Source organism: Mytilus trossulus, chromosome 12, assembly GCF_036588685.1.
Source record: "Mytilus trossulus isolate FHL-02 chromosome 12, PNRI_Mtr1.1.1.hap1, whole genome shotgun sequence".
Classification (NCBI taxonomy): Eukaryota; Metazoa; Mollusca; class Bivalvia; order Mytilida; family Mytilidae; genus Mytilus; species Mytilus trossulus.
The window spans coordinates 44,159,255-44,176,389 of record NC_086384.1 but is presented as its reverse complement, the minus strand read 5'-3'; the positions used below and the strand labels follow the sequence as shown (position 1 = coordinate 44,176,389).

Sequence of the window (17,135 nt, the reverse complement as noted above, 5' to 3'; positions counted from 1 at the left end):
ATGCTAGTTTTCCTCAATCCACAAAATGGCTATCCTCGAACATAAATGAATCCATAGTAACACATATGTGCACAATCTTCACACATAAAAGATATGTACAATTTATCAATCTAATAATGAGTAGAGTAAATATCTACATAAGCCTTGATCATGGCATCACTAAATACTTTATTCAATACAAGTCATTAACATGAAAATATACCTCTCCAACAAGGAAGATATTATCTCATTGTAATTAAAATTTGAGGAAAAAAAACATTTCCTTATTTTGATCTACATTTTGAACGATAAAATCCTACTATTTTCTTCCAAGCTCAAACAAAAACACAAAATCAATACATCCATATAGAATGCCACAAGAAAAACCATTCTTATAACAAACTTACGTAACATACATTCATTAATCCTTTCTCAGCGAGATCGAAAAACACGACATAAAATTTAGATAGCTTGGCGGAGAAATAGTCTTGCTACTTATTGCTAGAAAATGGACGTTCCATCAATACTTTGATCTTAGATCTCAAATGTCAGACTTATGACAGGTGTTTATTGCAAAATAAAATTATCAAGTTACTTGGTAACCATGGCAATCTAAAAGCATTTTTTTCCTTTCCCACTTTTCACATTTAGATTCCACGAAGATGTTATAACTGACAAGACACAAAGGACTAAGGAAAAAAGATGAGATTATCAAAGATCGAAGATATGCAATTTTGCGAGTATTAAAATGGTTTCCAATAAAATGGTATTCTCTTGGGTATTTAAAATCATTTCCAATAATAATTGTATTTCTAAAATAACAACTATCTATAATTCTTCTAAATATTTTTGTAAATTATATCATTGCATGTGTTTCACTATGAAGACCAGATAGTTTTTAAGAAAAGATTATTATTATGTTTTCTACACTGTTTGTATTAGACCATTTTACTACATAATGGTAGTACTAAAACAATTACTAAATCAAACTGTTGTTCAAAAAAACACCATAAGAACTAAATACTTGTACTATACATTAAAATTAGGGGGGTGCCATTTTCGCCGGAAAAAAAATCACTTGCCAAAAATATACATTGACTGAAGAAGGAAAAAACACTCTCCACATTGAAGTCAATGTTACAAAACTTACTGACTCAGGAAAATTGTTTTGGCAAAAAAAATTACCTGGTTTTTTTTTAAAATAGAAAAGACTGGGGTTGATATGATGTAAAGTTGCTGTGAAAACGTTCTACTCTCATTTTTCTATTTTAAAACAGAAGTCTGTTACAATTTACTATATCAAGTTCACCTTTTAAAATGTGCAAACAGTTGCTAATATCTATGTCATGTTTCACTGCTGAATACATGTAGCGGTCTTATCAGCAATAATACCACATCTCCTTATTTCATATATATATATGTATATGTATATGTAAAATTACCTGAATTTTCTGGCCGTTTAAGATTCTATTCCTCATTTCACTGAGAGCAAACTGTGCACTTTCCAGACTACTGAAGAAAATAAGAGCTTTGCCTCGTTCTCTGTCAATAACCATGTTAGACACTGGGCCATAGCGATTGAACTGTCTAAAGAGGAATTTCTCCTGAACAGTGTCGGCTAAGTTGTCCACCCAGACACAGTTTGTAGGCATGCTCTTACCAAAACCAAGCTGAAAAATACAAAAAATATTAAACTTTGTAATTTATTTACGGTCAATCCTGTCTGATGTCTATAAGGAGAAAATTGCGTAACAAAATGATGACTTCACAAAAATGAAAAAACCTCAAATATAGTAAAATGTCCATAAAATCAATGTCATAAATCAGAGAGTATGAAAAAATCAATATCAACTGATTAAATATTGGATAACAAAATTCTGTTTCATGTGCAATAATAACCACGACATCTAACCTAGTCAGAACAGATTTTTTCAACATTTTGTAATGGATATGTAACACAAGATGGACATATAAATGCCCATTTTTTATTTACAAGTATTATTTGTCTAGCAGGTGTAATCAAAGAACAAATAAATACGTCAGAAAATCATGAATAATTAGCTCCAACAGAATATGAAACTGTGGTATAGATTTCCATCCAGCGTGGACAAACTTCGTTAAAAAATATCAATAATCAACAATATCACTTATACGGATGTACTAACTCTCCAAGAAGAACAAATTATTTGATTTTCCAATCCATACAACAAATATTTTTCGATAATCAAATAAACCTCCGTAACAGGTTTCAGCGAGTGATAAAAGTAGAACAATCGTTAGACTCCTGAACTAATTACCTCTTTAATACATTAAATAACTTTAATTTCATAAAAAATTATCGTCACTTAAATTCCGAAATGTCATACATAATTCAAACAACAATTTTAATCATTGTAAAATATACCACTCCTAATATCCTCCATTTTCATCAAATATCTTTGAAAAAGGACAACAAATGTAAAATTTATTTAAAATGCAAATGTTTTATCAACAAAGCTATCTTGTGCTTTATTGTCATTAGGAAGAGAAATCTTCCTAGTTTTATCTAGATCTACACACAAAACTATGCAGAATTACTTTTCAATATATGCATAGTCCTAATGCAGCATTTGTAAAAGTCATTTAGAAATTCACCATCAATACCTCAAATTGCTAAAATCTAATATCAATATCAAAATCCTGCATCCTGTTTTTAATTTTTAGGTTACACAAAATATAACGACCCAACAAATTACTTTCCCATGTGCTTTTCTACCGATCGACAATTCAAAATTCTCTTAATCATCGATTATTAACTGGAATAAATGTTTGAATCGTTTCCAAACCACTTGTTTACAGGAAGTACTCTCTCTGTGACCTAAGGGGCCAACATAATAGTGGATACACATATAACTATAAACTTCCTGACAATCTTAATATTTCGTTCAGCATACAAGGACGCATTTAAAAATGACTTTAAATAAGCTTTCCTGATTTAAGCCAATAAATTAATGTTAGTTCAGGAAATACACTGCACTAATCTTACAAGCTAGTCAGTGTATAACGAATTCTTGTATAGATTTTTTCTAATAGGCATTATTGAAAATTCTTGTCAGACCAGCAAAAAATTCATGTAATATTCATATTATGCATTAAATACAGGATTTTTATAACACTAGCAAATCCATAGGTTTTATCTTATTCTCCAAGTATATAACATATGTACATAAATCAATTCAATTACGTCTTCTCCAATATATCTCATAAGCAAAGGTGAATCCCTTTATTTCATATATTGATTCGAGCGCATTCACACGTCAAGAAGGTGTGTTCCTTGCTTTTGTCTGTGTGTGACAGAACTGTACTTTAAACATTGTTAAAATTCGTGTCATTTTAAGTTTCAAACCTCTACAAGTCAGTAACACAAAAAATATAAACTCTTAACAACCAGTCAAGTAAAAGTAAAATATTTGGGGCCATTTAGATTTACAAATAAGGGGACCTCTTGTAGAAAATGGAAGGCCAGGTGTTTAAAATTACTCTCTTCAATGAAATGTTCAAACTCTAGCCTTTTACAAATTTAAGGTCCATCTTTGTCATTAAAAAGTTCATTAATGAAATTATCAAAACTTTTGCCTTTTACAAATTGAAGTCGATCTCTCTAATAAAGATCATAGTATGTACCGTTTCAAGTCCTCTAACCTCTCTTACTAAAGATCACAGAACATACCTTTAACTTCATTCCTCCCATGGTTTCACCATCCAGAGCCCTGAGAGCTTTCACTACGCTCCGTATATCTGTAAACTGGATGAACGAGTAGGCTGATATTGCACCTTGCCTTTTAACATCTATGTCCTACAAATCAAAACAACACAAAATATTATTATGAGGTCAGAAGAAGTGACCAGGGGCAGATCCAGCCATTTTAAAAAGGGGTATTCCCAACCCAGGGGGGGGTCCAACTATATGTCCCCATTCAAATGCATTGATCGGCCAAAAAAAAGGAGAGGTTCCAACCCCGGACACCCCCCTGGATCCACCAATGAGTGACAATATAATCTGCAGGAGGAAAAGGTCCATGTTTTGTTTAATTCTGCATTGTTCTTGTCCCAAGAGTAGACCAAAGTTTTTTAGACAGATTATGAGATAGAAAGTATTACATATTTTTACCATCGGTCTTGCTCAAATCTTCATACTCAATGACAGTTGACTAAAATTTATTTATTTATCTGATCTAGTCATTTCCTTGTATCCATTCTTTTATAATAATTTTCATTAGAACAGTTTAATAAATAAGTATTTTGTATCCCCTTTTTGAAAATAAGCATAACTATTCAGAATATTATTATTATTTTGAATTTATAGTTCTTTTTTTACATTTCTTTTGGACCATTTTTGTTGTTTTTCATAAATACAACCTTTTATAAATATCCTGTTACGTGGTCATAACTTCATAACTAATTTATTATTGTTACAATTACTCATGACTACTTTATTTTACTAAGAAGGTCCATTAATTTGAAATAATATCCTGTACTATTTTTAGTCCTAAATTCAAGCTTAAAAGCTAGCATACAGATCCTATTTACCATAGATTAGTAATAATATCATAAAACTACAACTAATAAGAAATTGATGAAAATGTCACAATTTGATTCGTATTTGACCCATAGCATATGGAAATTAGTCAATTTAGTAATTTCAGTATCATTTAAATTCATATTAAACTTATAACTTATATTAAATGAACCATATACATATATATCATGTGTATAAACAAAATTCATAAACCATGAAATCGTCTTTTAAATATTAAAATTTAATGTATTTCGTCTATCTGTACCTAAGCTATGAGATAACAAAAAGTCATGGATTCAAGGTCTTTTCAAGTTAATAGAAATGTTCAAAGTAAAATTTCATTATCTTATTTCATTCCACGGCAGTTTGACTTATTCATTTCAATTTTGACATGTGTAAGGAGAAACTTTCTAAACAATGTACAAATTAGCACTGAACTGGAAATCAGTGTTCATCCAGTCATAATTGTGTTTTTAGGTCTTTCATAATACATTGAATACAAAGAACACGCTTTTTGAGTTTGACTTCATTTTTTTATGTTAAACTTAAATTCTTCAGACATGGCTTTGTCAGCAAAATTTTTATTTTAATGGCTACCTTTTAAAAAATTTGGAGGCCATCAAAATCTCATCCCTTCTGGCCATAATGGGTAATCAATTCACTTAACAATATTTTATTAATGCATTAATTTTAAATCCATAAGATCAAAACGGGAAAGAATGTGATTTATAATCAAATCAAAATTTTAATACAAATTCATAAATAAATCTTTATAAAGTCATCGCTAAACTTTAAGATCCATCAAAACATAACATTCTTTGGTCCAATTTTAAGGATCAACATTCAATCCCTTCTGTATTAAGGCAAAATACACTTTAACTTTCAACATTTCATTTTAAATGAAAATCTAGCACACTTTAGAAATGCTTTAGAAGCCATATATTGATCATATACAAAACAATTTGTATAAAGGCGTAAAACTCAAACCCAGACAGCACCGATTTCGCATGTCTTTTAAATATTGCTAGACTTTGGTCCAATAATGAATTAGCGTAACTGGATAAAACTGCATTCACATTCATTCAAATTATTCCTTTGTTTGAACAAGTATTAACCTGGACTTTTATACAAGGACACTACTTTAGCATTTAGTCATTTCTAGTTGATTTTGAGTCCATTTTTTCATGAAAATAAATAGGTTGTTCAATTCATATTAACATGAAAAAGAAATTTCCAAGTTTTCCACATTTGATGCAATTTCTAATCACCTTTTCTTTTTTCCCTAGTGGCATCAGTTATTTAATAAATTCCTGTCTATAATAAGTTGGGGTACAGAATGGGGAACACAAATTCAACTTACCAAAATATCTCCATATTTAGAAAACATGTCCTTCAGTTCTTCCATGGTGATTTCTTTCTCCAGATTTCCAACAAATAATGTCCTAGTAGCTTTAGGGTGGTGCTCATCCAGCTCAGCTTCTGGGGGACGGAATTCTGCGTCATCAACATCTTAAATTATATAATGTAAATATAAGGAGATGTGGTATGATGGCATATGAGGTAAATAAACTATCCAATAGATCTCAAATTGCAAACAACTGAAGGTCACTGCACAGCCTTTTACAATGAGCAAAACCCATAGCATATGGTCTGCTATAAAAAGACTGAACCAGTTTTCAAAATTGGAACAAAAGAAAATAACAGCATCCACAGTAATAAAAAAATTTAAACGATCTCCAAATCTATTATTAAAAGGAATTTTCCCCGACAGTGAAAAATATTATCAAGCAATTAACTCAATCTTCCAAATAAAAAAAGCCATTTCTACTTCCACCAAATCCATGCCATTGATAACATACCTATTCCCTCGTGCTCCGATACTCTGATATTTGCACCAAAGAATCTTTTGTCCTGAGAGGCCACATTTGCTTTACGAGCATCTTCTGACTTTTTGAAGCTGACGATAGCGTATCGACCATCCCCATTTCCTGAGATCTGCACAGCATTCACTTTCCCGTATTTTTTATATTCGTGGAAAAGTCCATCTCGTAAGCTGGTGTCTGTAAAATGAAAAAAAATGATATACGATGAAATACAGTAGACAGTTTTAAATTTGATTTCAATAATAAAAGGGTCTTCTTCAGTAAGTCAAAGGTGGTGTATAAAGCATCGGTGTAGCAAATATGTAATCTTCTTCTTAGTGTAAACATAATTAAATTTGACTTATATATTGACTTAGTAATAAGAAAATGGTCCACTACAAGGAAAATAAGGTCCCAGACTAATAGACCCAATATACTTTGAACCCATTGAACTGAATACATTAGTATTTAAGCAAGAACTGTATAGAAGGGTTGAAAACTTGAATCTGAAATTTTGTCTTAAAGGAATGAATTTTTTTGCTGTATAAGAATCAAGCTAATTTAACAGATTTTACTTTGAAATTTTGTGTTTAATGTAATCAGTTCTTGATTCATGATTGTCCAACTTTCTTCAAAAATTTGTATACAGAAATGTCAAAGTTTGACATATTAGTGATTTTTAATATTCATGTAAAAATCCTTCAACTTGGGAAAATTAGTTTGTTTTAAATCCACTGTAAATTTTGACATTAATCTGTATTACTCATGTGCAAAATACATATATAAAATACACATGTTCTACTTAACAAATAAGTAGCTTATGTGCATATACAATAATTCCCTTCCAACTTTAAACATACATAATCTGAACAATCCAATCCATACAGAAGTCTTCCCTGTAGTGAACCTCAATAATTAATTTTCTTACTACATGCCAATTTCCTTGCCAAAAAAATAGAAAAAAATAGATACCCCACCAGAACCTTAACATTCTGTGCCAATTATTTCCCTGTTGAACAAAAACACTTCTAGCCCTGAGCTTGTCTCTGTATTCAACAGATGTACTAGGTCTTGGCAAAGATTCAGGTTTTTAAATATTTTCTACTAAAGAAAAATGTATCTTATTTTAAGTACCTGTTCTAGAAACTAGTAACAACAAACAAGGGTTTAATATAAGAGGATTTATATTTCTACGTATTATCATTAACAACATTTGAAAGCAAAATTTCTTTATGTAAATCTATTTTTAGAACTGGAACATGTAGAAACTATTTGTAAAGATCAGATACATCATAAAATCCTTCACAAAATTTCACTTCTAACTCCTCAAACTCAATTTTTCTAATTTCTTTCCTCATAAATCCATTTAATTCTCCCAATAAAACTGTTATTTCATCCAAGAGTATTATATGATGTTTGCATTTCTCTGGAAAAAATGAGTTAATTTTGGCCTGTCATATAATGCACTTCATCATGTATTAAAACCTGATTAATGGCCTCATTAATCTTACATTACACCCTATATATTGCATATTTGCATTCTAATTTCTGAATTGAGAGTAAAATATCTTAAAAGTTTACTGTGCCATAAAGGTCATACATTTATAAGTAAAATATGTTGCTTTTGATAGAAACAAATGCAGGACAGTTACACAGAAAGAAAAAAATATCACGTCCCACTTGTACAGCATCTTCAAATATCTACAGGAAAAGTAAATATGTTAGAACTTCTCACCCAGGACAATACATTTCTGTAATAGCACAAATAGTGAAATAAAATCCCACTGAATGATTTTTTAGAACAAATTGTTCCTGTACTAAACGAAGAATTTCAATATAATTTCATACCCCTGGTTACCACAAGTAGATCATACAAAATTGTAATTCAAAAATGAAAAGTCTCCACCTAGAAAACACAGGCCAGCGTCTCTGACCTTGGACCCACACAAATCTGAACCCCTGCAAACAAATGCATGTCATTTCCAAGATTTGTTACTGCAGTATAAATAGAGAGCATGAACAGGAGAGTAATTGTAGTATAAATAGAGAGCATAAACAGGAGAGTAATTGCAGTATAAATAGAGAGCATAAACAGGAGAGTCATTGCAGTATACATAGAGAGCATGAACAGGAGAGTAATTGCAGTATACATAGAGAGCATGAACAGGAGAGTAATTGTAGTATAAATAGAGAGCATGAACAGGAGAGTAATTGTAGTATAAATAGAGAGCATGAACAGGAGAGTAATTGTAGTATAAATAGAGAGCATGAACAGGAGAGTAATTGTAGTATAAATAGAGAGCATGAACAGGAGAGTAATTGTAGTATAAATAGAGAGCATGAACAGGAGAGTAATTGTAGTATACATAGGGAGTAACTGTAGTATAAATTACAGCTAATTTCCTAATGTATGTAGAACATAACTTTGGTAAGTTTGCTTGCTTTGTTTGTATATTGTACAATCAGTACGATAACACCCAATTAAATTCAAATATGATATAAACAGGTTAAACTATGCCTATATAAATTGTTTAAAGATGTCAATTCTATTAGCAAAGCTTGTATAAACAATTATACAAACAAAGCAAGCAAGCCACCCAAAGTTTTACTTTGCAAGCATTAGGAAATCAGCTGTAATAGAAAGAAATTACTTACCACTAGATCGTCCAGGAAGGTTGGTGATTCTAATACCATGTGGGCGACCTCCACCCTCTGTAGTTTCTGTGTTGTCACTGCCTATAGATTCTTGTGACCTTGACCTCCCCGACTTGACCTGTGACCCTGTGGACGGTAATTTGGATCTGCCTGCACGAGAACCACTCCTGCTGCAAAACATGTCTGGATTGTAACACCATATACATTTTATACACTAAATTCACTTCGATCAATATTTCTTAAAATACCAAAGATAACTTTTGAAAGAAATGTAAATCTCTTACCCAATTCAGTAGCTCCTATCAAATATTCACCTTTAATTACCAAGGACAATGAAACCAAAATACACAGTATTGACCTTTCCATACGTGTCTTCCTTTTAATATACATGTTCTTTACTATTTTATTACAAAACCATAATATATGTCTGTGTATGCCCTATTAATTGTTCATATTTAACAAAGAAAAACAGGCATTTTTACATAATCTTTAAGTCAATGAAAATTAATAATAGGTCACAAATACTTTTTTTTGATGCACAAGACTACATTTAATATACATACAAATAGAAGTTTTGCTTAACTTACCTTCCAGATTTTGACCTTGACCTGCTGCTGTCAGAAGACGAGTCACTATAGCTACTACTTGAACTTGAATCTGATGATCCTGACCTTGAACGACTAGTAGAATTTGATTGCTTTCGCTTCATTTTTGGACTTTTTCTGCTCGTCTGTGATGTTGATCTAGCAGGTGATTGTGGAGGTCGTGGCTTTTCAAAGGCATCTCGATCGCTAGATGAATTTGACCTGTGACCTTCTCCAAATCGTCTTCCAGCAGTCCATTGGTGATGTCCTCCCCTAAAACAAGACAAAATAGAAATTTTAAAACAATGTCTTTCCTTTAACAACAAACTATAAATTTAACTCAGAAGTATCAGAACACAACACGTAGACTACAGTACTTGAGTATTGCAATTTCAGAATTATAATCTTTTAATGAATGCAAAAAATACAACTTGGCATACAATCCTTTCAACTTTTCAACTTTATTCTTCTTTCTTTTTTTAAATTACGATTCAACTTCTAAGTACTATCGTAGTATAGTATTTCCAAATTATCAGTAAATTATGTATACATTTTTCTATATACATCTAATCATCAATTCTGCCTTACATTGTTACATGCATATTTCACATATATATCCATTGTAAATTCTGTGAATTCTTTTATTACCATTTTAACACAAGGGTACTTTGAATGACAGATCATAAATTATTCCCAACAGCATTAAAATATATACTGGTATCGAAAAACTACACCAATAGGATACCTACTCGAGGATTGTAACGGCCACTGACATGTCACATTACATTCAATATGGTGCAAATTACTCCAAAATATCAGTTGACAGTTCACATAAAGTTAAACAGCTTGCGTTGCAATTATCCACATATTTGACCATATATTAATGCATGGAATATTCTTCATTTTTCTATAATCCTTGAAACCATGATACAAATGTATATAACCACATTTTAATGAGAAAATCCAACTTATTATGAATAGAAAAAAAATACCTTGCAAAAGAACTTTAAAAGTTTATGGTCCAACGGTTTCTAACGCCTGATTTAAGCCTATCTCTGAATTAATTTTACCGAGTGTGAAAGCAAAAACCTGTTTACTCAAATTCTGTATTGACAGTAAGAATTTAAATTAGCTTAAATTCAATGCATCTATTTTAATTCAATCATTCGACACAATTCCAACAAAAGACTGGCCTGGCACATACATAAAACCTTATACAAACGAAATAAAATTGTTAAAAGGCTACTATTCAGGATTGAAGAGAAAAAGCCAATGTTAGATTTCCAAGCTCATTGAAAGCATGATATGAAAGAATCCTGCTAAAAATATCTATTCCCACAAAAGATGTGTTTGTTCACTGAGTAAATGTAAATAATTCTCAGACGCTGAATAAAATGATAACACACATTTTTCAATGCAATTAAATCAATAGCACATCCCTCTCAATAGCAGTAAGTTGAAATAGGAGGTGATATGAATTGTTTGGAGAATACAAAAAAAAATATATGCATGAGAAAAAAGTTTGTGGAAATGTAGATTTCAGCTTCAAGCAAGCATTTAATTTATATAACAGAATAATTATATGAAATCCACCATCAGTGATTCTGCAAGCATAGATCTATATATACAATCCTTGAAAATAATTAGGAAAAAATTCCCCTCATCAAGTTGGCTTTCCTCATGACAACGTTAATGATTTGGCAAATTTCCTTCGTAGAACTTGGCTTCCTATCCTCCGACACAGAAGGTTATCAAATGCTATTGAGGCCTAATTACACACCGTAAGTGTCAGAAAAACCAGAAATATTACAATTTTTTTTTTCCACATGTCAGATTATATTTTTGAGTCAGCATTCCGTAATCTATAACATACCACCTCAGCGTTACAAGTTATTGGAAATCCATACCCGATGCAGCGTATTCTGTCGCTTCCATTATAACTTCACTGATTACGTTACTGATGACTTGTCATTTTCGGAAGGATTGGAATAATCTGCTTCTTCCACGGACAGTCTTCAATAATGTATAATTCATCAAAACCCAACCATACCTTTAATAGGACCAATTTAATGTTTCTCTCAGACAGAACATTTGGCATTTGTCGATCATTGAAGATATGTGGGTTGGAATTCTGCAGAATTTATTTCTTTTCTTGTCAAAAGAATTATATTTCACTGTGGAAATTAATCTTTCCGTTGTTATGACAATGAGTTGTTTTTTACAACAGATAATATAACTTCCCAGAAAAGCCTTTAAATGGTTATTTTATTGAATCCACTGAAATGAACCGCCCAACCTTTTAGTCTTTAAATGCATTTTATATACGGGAATTAAAGCTAAATTTAGGAAAATGTTGTTTTTTAGTGTGATGAAATATATGTCTGGCTATACTAGTACTGTTCACCAGAGATGAATAGATAAAAAGCAAAAAGTAAGCATCTGCAGTCTCTACAGTTAGTCACAAGTCTGATGCCCCAGACTTAGTAGTAAAATTTCATTCTGACTAGTAAGTTTTTGCAAAGTTTTGTTTGTTTGGGCCCAATCAGAAAAATGTCAGAATATTGGTCTTCAGATTAGTTGTTGAAAAAGTTTTTAGTGCAGACTACATCTGCCAAAACAGGCAAGTTCCATTTGAAAGTAATCTGCTCTAAAAAAGTAGGCAACAAATTACAATTTAGTCTGGCTGGCAATGGGTGAAACTTGTTTGACACACTATATTGTCCATTACATAAAGGGATATAGGCTTTGTAAATTTCAATCTGATGATTATTCGAAGACCATTCTATTCAATCAATTTCTAATTTGTTCACATTTGAAAGTCACACATGTATAGGTTATTAACACCTCACAATCAAACATCAGAACTAGTGGAAACTGGTTAGTCTATTTTTATCAAAATTAACACATAGTTGACTTTCTCTGGTTAACTCTTTGAGAAAAGCTCGACCGAGTTTTCTTATTTGAACTTTGAATTGTATAAGACGCAGCTTTGAACAAAGCTGTATATGGTTAATATATACCGGTATATCTACATAGCTTAAAGCCAGAGGCATGATTTTATCATACATTTTCATGAATTGCAAATTTGTGTCGACTCATCATTTTGTCATAAAAAGTATGTCTTAAAGCCTTCAGTAACTCACAAGGATTTAATCGTGTCGTACTTAAATGCAAAATTATAAAACACCATATCTAATGATTCTACATCGCGATGACCTTTCGCTGTTTTCGTCTCTGTCAAAAATATCTAAAACTTAGCATAAAGAACCAAGCGAACAGGAAAATCAATCATCATGTCATGATCAGAATGGAGAACTCAGAGACCACTTGTCAAATTTGTATACATGTATGCAAAATTCTTATTTCGCCATCTTATCTATCTATTGAACAGCAGCCATACTTGCATTTCTGGCTTCAGTAATGAGGCCTTGTCAGATCAATGTCATCTACCACTTTGCAATTATTCGGATTGAAACGGAAAATGCAGCAAACCATTCGATATTATTCCACTAGTGCTTTTTGGTACATTTGTTCTCAACAAAAACTAAACAAAACACTGAAGACATAAACCTCTTTCACCCATTAATCAATCATAAAGGGTTTGCCCATTTATAATAAAAGTGGTTATAATTGTTTGTCCTGCAACTAATAATTAATGAAAATCGATTCAAATTTTCGTATTACCTGTCAAATTGTTTAAATCCTCCTCCACGTGGTGGGAATCGATCACGAGGCCTGCCCCGTTGGTATTCCTCTGTGTACCCTGTATTATACTGTCCTAACTGGCTGGAATAATAGTCCCTCCCTTCATATACCTCACCATCTTCAGGCCTACAATAGAAATAAAATAGGGTTACTCATGGTTCTACCTATATTTGCTACATTTAAGTCGAAAGAATAAACCCATACAGATACATGTACATCATCAAAAGATGATTTTTTTCAAATAGATCATCAATGTTTTAATGAGTTTTTCGGGGTTGCTTGCAGATGTAAGCCTTGATCTTTTTCTTATCTAAAATACTGTTAATTCAAAGTTTATACTGTGGATTTATTATTATTAGGTGGTCAATTGTGTGTGTACATGTATATTGTGAATTTCGCGGTCTTTGAATTTAAGTGGAAAACAAATTTTAGTATGTAACAAAATGCATATTTCAAGGATTGGATGTAGAATTTGTTTAAACCATTTTTCCTAAAGGCTGATACATTGAGGCAAGCTGAGGTTTTATAAGTTCTTATCAAACATGATGTTTTACTGCAAATTTACACATTAGTATCTGCAGCATTGGCACAATTTTATAATCAGTACACAAATTTCTGCTGCATAGACAAACTTGTAAATTTCTCTATGTAGAAGAAGTACATGTACCTATGATATGTCTATATTTAACCATCTCTATATGGAGAGATAAAATACATGGCTAAATTTTGAACATATTGTCATCAGCAAATGTCATCACAATTTGAATTCAGCCAGAGGACAAAAGGTCATAAATTTATAAATTGCTTGTAATTTCTATCATAAAAGAACAGTTAAATGCTGAAGGTCAAATATAACTATGGGAAAATACAGCCAGTAAAAGGGGCATATATTAAATGAATATTAAAAAAAAATTCATACATAAAAAGTAAACAATATGCTAAACATATGAATTCATTATACTGAGCTTCGTCCAATAAACATGATACTAAAATTAAATTAAAATATTCTGATTTATTACATAGAAATCTCTGTGAACTGTGTTCTTTTGAAGAAAATTAGTTTAATAAACTTATTCCTCATTTTCAAATAATCATAATAATTCAAGTAACAATCTATGATAAGTTAGATAGTATATGTAAGGACAAAAAATTGACTTGAAAATAAATTGCAGAGCCGAGATCCTCTAAACACAAAAAACAAAACACATACAGGTGAGATGGCCAGACAGAAAGATATACAGTAGATAGCGGCTTTTCCAAATTTAAATTCCTTTCAAGTTTGTATTAAAGGCAGACACTCAGGGCTGAATTCATTATACAGTTGATAGAAAAATATTTGTACATGAATTCATTTCATTTTCTTTTAGAAAACCGTTCTAGTTAATAATTTGCTTGGCTCAATCAAGTCATATTATAATCTGTCTTTTTTATTTCTTTAAAGAAAAACTGTTCTCTCTTTAAAAAATTTACATAAGTGTGTTTCTATTATAAAGGACAGGAAATGTTGTCTTACAAGTCATTACTCTTGTGTGCAATCTTCCAGATGAATAAATAGCTCATTAATCAGAATATTTTTATCAAATTATCTGTCAAGAAATTTTTTATTAACATAATTACATATTCACACAAGTGAGGTTTCCAAATACACAAGTCCAAAGTCTAAACTTGTCCTAAATATGAATGTGTTGACAAAACTTCCTTGTTGAAACCGTATTTTGAGACGGCCCCCATATCTTCAGATCACCTATCTCAAATTTCTTGTCAAGGTAAAAAGTCCATACCATCCTACATACATTTAACTGAACAATATCTCTGCTGTCTGAACATTGATAATGACTGAGTGTTTTTATCTAAAAATCTCCATGGTAACTGTATTTGTATTTGTATAATGTGGCCTCAAGGGTTTTGTACTTGAAACACAAAAGCCAGTCTGACATACAAAAGCTTGTATTTAAAATTTAAAATGAAATGTGAAAAATTTTACAAAAGGTATTATAGGTATTTTTGTTTGTGAAAAACATTGTATTGGTGATAATTCCTTTGTGAAACTATTGATTATCTTATACTGAAAGCTTAAACAGTAAACAACAATGCCATACAAGGATTGACACAAAGCATGGAAGATCAAAACCCAGAATAAAATTTGACAGATGGTTTCTAAAACCCAACACAAAGACCATGAGACATGCTTCTAAGACAAAGCAAAATTTTTTTTTGGATGAACTCACTTAAAACAAAACCTTTTGTTACATTGTTTAAAACATCTTCAATCCTAGACAAATAAATTCCGTCCTGAATTGAACAAAGAATTGAAATATACACAATACAGGAAATGAGCATTTGATCAAGGAAGTTATGATTTTTACTATTTCTCATAAATAATTGGATATTTGACATTGCTACTTCCTTCATTGTATGAATGGATATTTTAAGAGAATCTATTTCATTTCATCATGTATATATATGAATACTCAAGTACAGTATAGGAGAAGCTTAAATTTCAATAAATATCTATAAAGACTAATGGAGAGCAAGAATGAAATTCTATTTTTGAAGGCTGTATTATTTATATTATCTTGAAGAGTTTATTTCAAGTTTTTTTTTGTGTTGTTGAGTTTTTCTCTCATTTCACCATTAATGTATGTGTGAAAATAATGTATAGCTTTTCTATATAAGTCAGTCTGTCCAATATTTCCATGTCTATTTTTTTTTCTTTCTCAAACACTATGTATACTGTATGATTTTTAATTTTAGTTTCTTGTGTATAATTCTTAGTTTAGTATGAAGTCCATTATCACTGAACTAGTATACATATTATTTAAGGGGCCAGCTGAAGGACTACGGGTGCGGGAATTCTCGCTACATTGAAGACCCATTGGTGGCAAGTTGCTGTTGTCTGCTCTGTGGTTGGGTTGTTGTCGCTTTGACCCCATTCCCCATTTCCCTTCTCAATTTTATATCCCGACTTTTGACATATCCTGCAGTGCATCATTATAATTTTAAAAGTATAGAATTTATAATCTAACTCATATGATACAGAGAAAATGTTATATGATTAATTTTTTTCTTAATTCTATGGCCTGAGTCCTAATATTCTGATGATTAATAATATATTTATAACTACATCTACTATTTAATTACTGATGTCAAATACTAGAGCTTTAGAAAAGCAGCTTATTATAATATACATGTATTTACACTCAAACAAGAAACATCTGCCCATGTGTGAAATATTGGATATTGTTGTTCACAATTCAGGACATATGGCTTGTTAGCAGATACTTGGTGTTACATGAATAAAGAATAAGCTACTATATTGGTTTTACAAACTGAGAAAGATTGCTTTAATGGTCTGTCACTTGTATTTTAAATATTCCTTAAACAGATAAGGGATTGGTGATCACTACACAATGAGTAAATTTAAACAAATAATGAATTATCAATCTAAAAGTTAGTCCTCAGGTTTTCAAACTTTTTGACTGAATTTGTATTGTCTCGAAGGAATGTATATATTAGAAATTGGGAGGAAAATGTTATTTTTAGTTTAGTAAATGTTTCTTTCACAAACTTCACCCTTTGTTGTCTAGAATTTTGTAAATTTATATTTCATGTGTGTATTGTATTTTGTTGATTTATGATATTTATAAGGGCGATCTGATTGTTTTAGATTTTATACAAATAAATAATTTATATGTGTAACTTACATTAACAACTTTTATGAGTTTTCTTGTGTACTTTTCAGTTCAAAGTAAAAAGCATATAAAATTGTATATACAAATCTTTAGTTCAGAG

At 31.0% G+C, this 17,135-nt stretch overlaps 1 protein-coding gene across 2 annotated transcripts in view; it reads right to left on the bottom strand.

Moving 5' to 3' along the window:
- Nucleotides 1-17,135, bottom strand: part of LOC134692168 (msx2-interacting protein-like) — a 59,358-nt gene that overhangs the window by 21,500 nt on the left and 20,723 nt on the right. Inside the window, exons 3-9 of one of the 2 annotated variants that reach the window (XM_063552615.1) lie at nucleotides 13,323-13,469; nucleotides 9,642-9,911; nucleotides 9,055-9,224; nucleotides 6,397-6,597; nucleotides 5,898-6,046; nucleotides 3,689-3,814; nucleotides 1,422-1,649 (exon numbers count right to left, since the gene is read on the bottom strand). In XM_063552615.1, the coding sequence (XP_063408685.1) occupies nucleotides 1,422-1,649; nucleotides 3,689-3,814; nucleotides 5,898-6,046; nucleotides 6,397-6,597; nucleotides 9,055-9,224; nucleotides 9,642-9,911; nucleotides 13,323-13,469 (1,291 nt within the window). The remainder of the gene's footprint in view (nucleotides 1-1,421; nucleotides 1,650-3,688; nucleotides 3,815-5,897; nucleotides 6,047-6,396; nucleotides 6,598-9,054; nucleotides 9,225-9,641; nucleotides 9,912-13,322; nucleotides 13,470-17,135) is intronic. The other variant, XM_063552616.1, reaches the window with a different exon arrangement.